At 37.8% G+C, this 9,290-nt stretch overlaps 1 protein-coding gene across 1 annotated transcript in view; it reads left to right on the plus strand.

The window, feature by feature from the left end:
- Positions 1–8,074, plus strand: part of SLC1A2 (solute carrier family 1 (glial high affinity glutamate transporter), member 2) — a 33,467-nt gene extending 25,393 nt beyond the window's left edge. Inside the window, exons 9-10 of the mRNA XM_010287276.1 lie at positions 4,200–4,431; positions 8,000–8,074. Of these exons, the coding sequence (XP_010285578.1) occupies positions 4,200–4,431; positions 8,000–8,074 (307 nt within the window). The remainder of the gene's footprint in view (positions 1–4,199; positions 4,432–7,999) is intronic.
- The last annotated feature ends 1,216 nt before the right edge of the window (positions 8,075–9,290 follow it).

Raw genomic sequence — 9,290 nt, forward strand, 5'->3', positions numbered from 1 at the left:
TGATCGTGCCCCTGTACTCGGCACTGGTGAGGCCACACCTTGAATCCTGTGTTCAGTTTTGGGCCCCTCACTACCGGAAGGACGTTGAGGTGCTGGAGCATGTCCAGAGAAGGGCAACGAAGCTGGTGAGGGGTCTGGAGAACAAGTCTAACGAGGAGCAGCTGAGGGAACTCGGCTTATTTAGCCTGGAGAAGAGGAGGCTGAGGGGAGACCTTATTGCCCTCTACAACTACCTGAAAGGGGGCTGTAGTGAGATGAGTATTGGTCTCTTCTCCCAGGTAACTAGTGATAGGACGAGAGGAAATGGCCTCAAGTTGCACCAGGGGAGGTTTAGATTGGATATTAGGAAAGATTGTTTTACTGAGAGAGTGGTCAAGCATTGGAACAGGCTGCCCAGGGAGGTGGTGGAGTTACCATCACTGGAAGTGTTCAAAAAACGTGTAGACATGGGGCTTCAGGACATGGTTTAGTGGTCATGGTGGTGTTGGTTTGATGGTTGGACTTGATGATCTTAAAGGTCCTTTCCAACCTTAATGATTGTATGAAAATGTGAAAAATACTTTTTCTTTACTTACAAACATTGTCTTCTTCCATTTCTTTAGATCATCAAATATTACAGCAATATTTCTAACAGAATGTAGAAGAGAAAATTAATAAAATATTTACAACCCAGCCAATATTTAATTTGAGCCACTTTTCTGGAACCAGTGTGTAAATGCAACCAGCCATATAGAAATATTTGGAATAGTTCTTTTCAATTCCATATGATGAAAGCTTTTAAAAAATGTCCTATTTATGAGTTTTTCAATATTTGTGATGAAAGAAAATAGCAGAACGTCAATTGATTTTACAGTACTACCATAATCTGAAACTGTGATCTTACCAAAACCAATTTTGCACGATTTGATCACGGTGTAACACAAAGCTGACTTGTCCTTAAACTTGGCACTCTCTCCTTCAAATTGGAGCCAAGAGGTTTCCGCATCCATTTCTTCTCGAGCGTTTGCAATATCTAGAGATTAGGTTGCTCAACCTTTCCCCCTCCCATGTGTATACACACAGTGTGAGCTTTTTCACCAGGCAAGTTTCCCAAGATTTCAAAACTCTTATAGTTTCTCATTTTAAAACTAAGCACAACACAGCAGTTACATTTAATAGGACAGTAATTATGTGTCAACAACTGGAATATAACCAGCTTCTTTTCCTCTAGCCAGAAGCTGGCTACTGTCCAGATATGAGACTGACAAGCTTAGCAAATATCATAGCACAACCTCAAATACAGTGGTATTTTGCAGTGAAGAGAGATGAATTAGAGAAAATGGGTGTGGCTGGATGATCCAGTATTTCAACCTTCATTCAGTAACTCAGAGAAAGATGACTTGTGTTCTGACTGTTTCCTGAGTTAGATTTAAATTCACGATATTCAGACACAGTTGACATCTGGATGTTATGGACAGGGCCTTATGTAAATCGAATTAAACTATGGAAAACAAGAGCTGTTTCTTGTAAAGACAAACATGTCAGCTGGTCTTTGACTTAGCAGGTGTGCTAAGATTTTAATCTCCTTTCTAAAATCTAGTAAGCTTGATATACTGGGTTTTCAAGCTTTCAGTGAACAGGAGTAACTTCTTTGCATACTAGCATGCTATATAGGTACTATGACACTAATAACAAGGGGGCTTGATTCAATTCTTCTCATTTCTGTTCCTTTCATCTACATTTTTAAGCTTCCAGTTCCTCTGATTTATGCCAGTTTGAGGAAATTAGGCATTAACCCTTATCAGGATTTAAAGAATTACTTCCTAATTATTCCAAAGCCCATTCTTATCAGATGCTGAGTTGTCTTTTGGGAGATAACTTTGACATTCAGTCCCATTATTCCTCTCAGAAGCTGTTACTGACAATGCAGAAGTATCTGTGTTGGGGCAAGTCATATACTAAGCTGCAGCTTTCCTATGTTGATTTTGTTTCCATAATTTCAGCACATCTGGAATTAATTGGCATGCTGTTTTTAACAAAAGAGTAAGTACAGTTGTCTTTGTTCTTCTTAGGGTGTTCTTTGGCCCAAAAGAGGTCAGTGGCACTTTGCTGTTGATTCCTGACAGCTTGTTTACTTCAGTTCACACAGTATAGCACGTTCTGCAGCAGTGTGCAGTTTGTGTCACTGAATCTCTTGGCCAGTAATACATGTATGCGGGATGGAGCATCTCCTCAAATGACCTTTTCAGAATTTGAACTGTGCCTCAATTATATTTATGTGTTCTCTCCACTTTGTTTTTTTGGCATCCTATACTACCCCTCCATAGTCTGGCATCAGTGAATCCTTTTAAAATTTAATGCCATTCATACAGAAAAAATTAAGCAGGTGTTCTTTTTGTGAAGCCATATTGTTCGGTTCAGTATATTTGATGGTCTTAATTAAAAATTACACACAGAAAGTCGTATTTTCCTATTCTGCCACTCTGACCAAGTTTAAAACACTCTTCACAGGCATGGGATGAGAACTGCAATTTAATTTGTGTGAAGCAAAACTGGAATGATATTTTCCTCCTATGGCTTGTTGGTTTGTTTGTTGGGGGGGATTATTGGAGGGTTTTGTTCCTTCTGGGTATTCTTTTGATGACCAAAAAAAAAAAGTTAACTGCTTCAACTAAGATGTTATACCACAAACTCCAAATATGTAAGCATGATAATGCAGAGAGGGAGAGGAGAAACTTGAAAGGGAATACAGTTCCACATCTGGGAAAGGCAGATTTACAAATATTTAGAGCAAAGATGTAAAAAGTTTGTATGGCCATGAACAGGCATGTGCAATGAATGTTTATCAATATGCAGGTTTTTTTTATATATATATCTTTAGGGTTTTTTTCTCGGTGTTCTACAGGAAGAGGAGATGTCACACAAATCTAGTACCAGAAATATCAGAAAGAGTGGTTTCAAATCAATCACTCACTGTCATGGGAAATGAGGTCTTACATGCTGGCTTTTGTGTCACTTGGCAGATGTCCACACTGTTCAACCTGCCTATTTTGTGTAAATGAGTCTTTGGAGAACTATTCAGTGTAATCACTTCTCTGACCTGTTTGAGAAAGCTGGACTCAGTTGCTGCAGTATCTTTAAATTGCAACTCTCAGTCAGAAAGTTTTTAGGAGTCTTAGGTTTAGTTCAGATATGAAGAGGCAAATTAAGTTGAAAATGATTTCAACATGTGTAACACAGCCTACCTGAAGTAGGAAAGATATCAGGAGCCCATAGGCCTGCAGTGCTCTGTAAGACCATCTCCCATTTTTGCAGAATTTTGGGCAGATTTGGGGCAGAATTCTCAAATGGGGGAAAATCCACAACCATGAGTTCACTGTGACAGATGCTGCCACACTCTAAAAACAACAAAAGAGAAAGGTGGTGTGTCTGTCCAGTGGCATCCTGTCCAGGAAGTGCCAACAAACACGTTTCTTGTAATGAAGCATGTGAGCCTCTCTTGGCACCTTCCCACAATGAGGGGCACTCATAACTGAAATGCTGTCACAGGCTCATCACTTTGTAGGATGTGACCTATATTTGGTTGACTTGTATGCTGAGCCCTGGCATACAGTAGTGTAAGTGGCCGTGCTGCTATGCTAACAGATCACCATCTGTAAAGATGGTAGCAGGAGAGGAGCATCGATGCCCTGAGCCTTATGGAGGTATTTCAGGCATTTTTTTCCCCATAGTTTGCTCACTGAGAGTAAAGGGAGAGGCCATTTGGTAATCCATCCCAGAAATGAGATCACTACATCAGATCCAAAATCCTTTTATCTGTCTGCATTAAGTTCAGTGCTGTGATAAATTCAGATTAAACAAAGGGCAATGGTGTGAGCCTGGCACCTTGACATTGAAACCTTGAGCTCCAGAAGCAGGTGCTGGGGGGATCTCAGTGAAGCACAGCTCTGCAATTTCACTGTGTCTCTAGCACAAGTTCTTTGACAAAATCCATGAATATGAGCAGCTGGGACGTTGGAGTTTGCACATCTTCCTGTCTGAACAAGTCCCCTGGGAAAGCAGGCTTTTTCAATTACACATGAAAGTTCCCATGTTTCTGTTCTAAAGATGCCGTAAACTTTCTGAAGTAAGTGCAGTAACTGTAACATTAACAAGGCTGCCATGCCCTACTTTTTCTTCCTCTCATGTCATTCAGCCTCTGCCTTTTGCTTCTTTTGTAGGGACCGCATGAGAACATCAGTCAATGTAGTGGGGGATTCTTTTGGTGCTGGCATTGTCTACCACCTTTCCAAGGCAGAACTTAACACCATTGATTCCCATCATAAAGGGCATGAAGACATTGAAATGACCAAGACTCAGTCAATCTATGACGACGTGAAAAATCATAGGGAAAACAACTCAAACCAATGTGTTTTTGCAGCTCACAACTCAGTCATAGTAGATGAGTGCAAGGTACCTTTCACATTTATGGATATTGAGACATGTATATAGCACTGCATGCTTTATTTTATCTTCTTTTTTAATGTGCATGTATTTTTCAAATCATTCTGCAAGTAACAATGTGACAACAAGGTCCATGAACCCCAGACGTTTTGAATGAGTTTGACAAATTCAAAAAGTGGTGGTTTTGCGCTCTTCTTAAAAGTGGGGGAAAAAATTATGTACATTGTTTACATATCAAAAGGCAAGATGCAGCCTATTATGGAATATGCCAAGACACAGAGAATATGGCATCACCTGCTATGGACATTTACTTAATTTTCTATGGCAACAGAGAACTTAATTGCCAACCCAAATGAAGGATAGTTGCAATTCAGATATAGGTGTTGTCATTTGCTGACTGCCTTCCATGATATGCTGTTCAGAGATGGATGTGTTGAATGCACTTTAGCATCAGAATGTTCCTGCTCTCATACAGCATGCTTGCGCTTTGCTTCCATCATCGTTCCTGAGTCATTAAGACACAAACATCATATTCTCTCTCTAATTCTTTCTGTAACTAACATGGATTATTAATAATAATAATAACATCTTGATCAGAGCAAAGTGAGCTTGAGAAACCTCACCAGTTGAATGAGAAAACAGTTGGGGAGGTTAGTGGTTAGAAATTTACTAAGCACCCACCACAAGGACAGGGCAGTTTAAAATCAAGAGAGAGTTTTTGAAAAGGAGGAGAGAGTGGAACAAGCTGAAACTTTTCATTTCATAGCCTTTTTTTATTATTTATTAATACTCTGGTCTGATCTTGCACACTGCCTTTGACGCAGTGAGTTTGCCAGTGAGCCTACCTTAGCCATTTATCCAAACAGATTCTCTTCCATCTTCCAGTTGCCAGTGAGCCAGTGAATCTAACTGTGAAAGCCTACATAAAGTCCATTAGCAGATCATCATGTATACTGGAAATAGAAGTCCTGTTCTATCACTTTCACCTGTCTCTAACCTGGCTGGATATGTTATTTAGAATATATTTTTTTTCTAATGCTTACTTCTAGGTAATGTCAGGCCAAATCTGAATTTCCAGGGGAAAAAGTAATACAGAATTCAAGAAAGAAAAAACTTTCATCTTATCCTCAATTTCTTTCTGAATCTTCCAAGGTTTTAATAAAATGTTCTTTTTAAAAATGAAAACAAACATTTTGTTCTGATATGGCTCTCCCCTTCCTCTTCTGACCCTCTTTTTTTCCATGAGAAAAATTAAAGATAAAAATTTTGAAATGGAAAGAGATTATGCTTAGACAAAACTAAAAATAGTCGTTAGTTGTCATATTTCTCAAAAAAGGATAGGACACAGAAGAGATAAAAATTTGAGGGAAAAATGAAACTCCCTGAAACGAAAGATTTTGTCAACTGATAAAAGATTTTTTTCATTAAAAATAAGCATGCGTGCACACACACACTCTTATTTTTTGGTTAACTCCTTTTGGAACTTAACTGTTTTTCAGTGAAATAGACTATACTAGTTTCAGTGGATTTAAGACAAATTCAGCTACCATATATCAGTCTGAATCAGGTTCATGGAACTGAATACTGATAATTTTATCTCCTTCTAGTCTCTCAGATTTGCACAGACAACCAAGTCAAGCTAGAAAGTAGCAGCCCATTGATGCAATACTTGCTGCACTTTCCTTTTCTCCTTCAGTTTCTCTTATAACTTCCCTCAGTTGAGGCATTAGCTTACCTCAAAAACATGGACTAATGGTGAGTAGTAAGTACCGTAGTAGTAAGTAAGTAAGTAAGTAGTAAGTAGTAAGCAAGTGTCCTAAGTACACCCTTTAATTAAAATTTGGGACCAGTCACTTATGAGCTGGAAGTGTTTGTCCTTTTCAATTGCTTTAGGTTTGCTCTGCTTGTGATCTCATTTTGCACTTTTAAACTCATGAAAAGAGCCACGGTTTACTGAATTGAGTGCAAGATTGACTTCAAGCAGGTCACTTGTCTGTATGTCTGTCTGCAAGCTGCCAAAATGATGTGATGTTATGGTCTACTTCCCAAGCTATGAATATATGCTGACATTTGCAAAGCATTTGGATCATGTTGAAGTGGTCTACAGCTCCCAAGTGTTAAAGTAACAAAAGCAACAGAGTGTAGGATTTGGGGCTTCAAAACAGCCTGCTGTTAAATCTGAAGAGACATTTCTTCATCCTGTCAAATACACTGGTGGATTGAAAAGCTCACTGCAACTCTGGTCAGAATTTGTAAAAGCTAATCTACTAGCATGTCCTTTCTATGTACTTTCTGTGATATATTCCATGTATAACACTAGTAGTGTATAATTTTGCATGGTCATTGTATATTTTTAATAAGTAGTTTACCTTTATATGGGGGTGGAGTGGTTGTTATTGCATGATATTTTTGTATTTTTTGTTATCATATTTCACATTACACTATGTGTTTTTAATTTCTGAATAAGCTGTTCATTCCTGTATTTGCATGTTTCCCCCTTTCAATTATCTAAGAAAAAGTTTGACTTTGTTTCAAAAATCAGTGCATTTTGTCATATTTCCATTTCCCAATGCTTCCATGCATCCAGTTTATCCAGCATGGGGAATTTCAGCTCTGTCTTTAAGTTTTCATTTGAAGCTGAGGATGTTAACTTACAAGGTAAGTTAGGAAAGAGTGAGCCATCCATTTATCATTGAATGAAAGGTTGTCTCACAACTATAAAGATCTAGATCACTTTTGTAAAGTTAAATTGACATTTTACCTTTTTAAAATTTTTTAAGTCATTTGGCTGGTGCTATCTTTCTTGAAGCGTGGGTTTATTTATAGTGATTTCTGGGATTCAATGTGTTCGGCCAGTGTTTACTGTGAGTTGGTATATCACTATAGGTCTTCTACCTTACTTAAAACCTAAAAATTTTAGCACATATCTTTACAGGCAAGAGTGATGTTTTGCTGTACTTTTTGTGAGACAAACATGGCATTACTATGAATTTTTGGTATGACTATAGTCAAAATCTTTCAATACGTTGTTAGAAATAGTAGTATGATGAACAATACTTTCACAGTGTATCTTTTCCTCCATTTTTAGAGATTGTATAATTGTAGGTGAGTTTGTATAGACACACATCTGTGATTATTCTGGCCTTTTATATTTTTCATGTCCTTGCATCAGCTATCCTGCTTTGCTAAGGAATTCCACTGAAAATATATTACTTCCTACATTTAAAAAAAAGTAATCTGATTTTGAAATAAACCAGAGAACTGTGTAGGAGATAGGAAGGAGTAGAATCTGAAATATTTATTATAAAAAAGCTACAGCAAAGGCTAAGAAAATATGGTACTTTTTTCCTGCTGCTAATGTTTCTAGGCAGTATAACAAATGAACAGGAGTTTCACTATTCAGGAGTGTTGTGAATTCTGAATAAATACATTTTTTTATATATATATATATACATATAAAATAAGACATGGTGTATGTAGTTCCTGTAAATATCATGATCTTACATATAAAATTCCTAACTTTTCTTGTCAAGTGGCCTTGGCCTTTAAGGTGGTTGTTGATGATAATTACTTGCAGGTAACACTGGCAACCAGTGGCAAATCTGCAGACTTCAGTGTTCTTGAAGAAGAGCCTTGGAAACCTGAAAACTAAGGGAAGAGATTTCTAGCTCCATCTTTAATAAGCCCTGAAGCTATCTTCTGTCAAAGATACCACGATTAAAGAAGATTTCTCTTTTTTCTATTTAACATCTACAGTTTCTGCTTACTTAATTTCTTAGCTGAAACTTAGCAAAGATCTCATCAAGTCATTGTAGTGTCTTTGCCAAGCAATGATCCATAACCATCTGTCTCTCTTGTGTTACTGTTTGGATGATGCAGCTGGAGAACGCTCCATGCAGTGCAATGTGCTCTCACCCGCCTCCCCTTTCATTCAAGACACATAGAATGTAAATGCTGCAAAATGGGAAGATCAAAGTGCCAGTACAGTTTACTACAGGGACTCAGGGTCACAAATACAAGAGAAATATAACACCATGTAAACCTTCAAGTGTTTTGGTGACTCTTGTGGCATACCTGATCTATTTCACACTGTATGACTAAAATATCTTTTGAAAATGTCCATAAAGGTTTCTATTTGTTTTAATAATAACAAGCTCTGTATTTTTGTGCCTAGTTGTACTTTAAACTGAACTTAGATCAAGGGGCAAGATTAATGTGTAGAAGTCAACAAATTATCCCAGACATTTTGTTAGATCAGTAAAACTAATGCTTAGCATCAAGGGAAGATGTTAGATTTGTATGTGCATGTGATGTGGGTTTTTTTCAGATGTCCCAGGGCAGGTGCAGCCTTTATTTTATGATGGAGCTGTGCTGCTTTGTGACCACAATGCATTATATAATAGAAGGCAGTATTATTGCAGGGGTGGTAGTTCCTTCACTAAATCTATGCCTGATGTACAAAATACAGAATACCATGGGCTCAGTTATGCTATTCTTAATCAAAGTAGCTAGCACATTACTGTTCACACTGCTCCACTGATGTCAGAGGGGTTACTCATATGGACAGGACTACTCAAGTAAGGTACTACTAAGATTGATCACAGATGTCATGACTGGGTGCTTGATAATGATCTATAAACAAATTCTGAATCCATTGCTCTAAGAAATTGAGAGTTTTTGAATGTGTTCATCAGTAGCATTTGGTATGAAGTGAAAGCCATCTTTCAAGTATGTGTCATATTTCAGAGAATGGCTAAATCCTGAATTAATTGCTAAGCCAAATGCTAAGCATATAAGGGTAATAGAATTTGGCCAGGGTTAGGACTGAATGCAGAATAAACCAGAATTTCAGGATGTAGACCAGGACA

This window comes from Phaethon lepturus, unplaced genomic scaffold (genome assembly GCF_000687285.1).
Source record: "Phaethon lepturus isolate BGI_N335 unplaced genomic scaffold, ASM68728v1 scaffold9495, whole genome shotgun sequence".
NCBI classification, from domain to species: Eukaryota; Metazoa; Chordata; class Aves; order Phaethontiformes; family Phaethontidae; genus Phaethon; species Phaethon lepturus.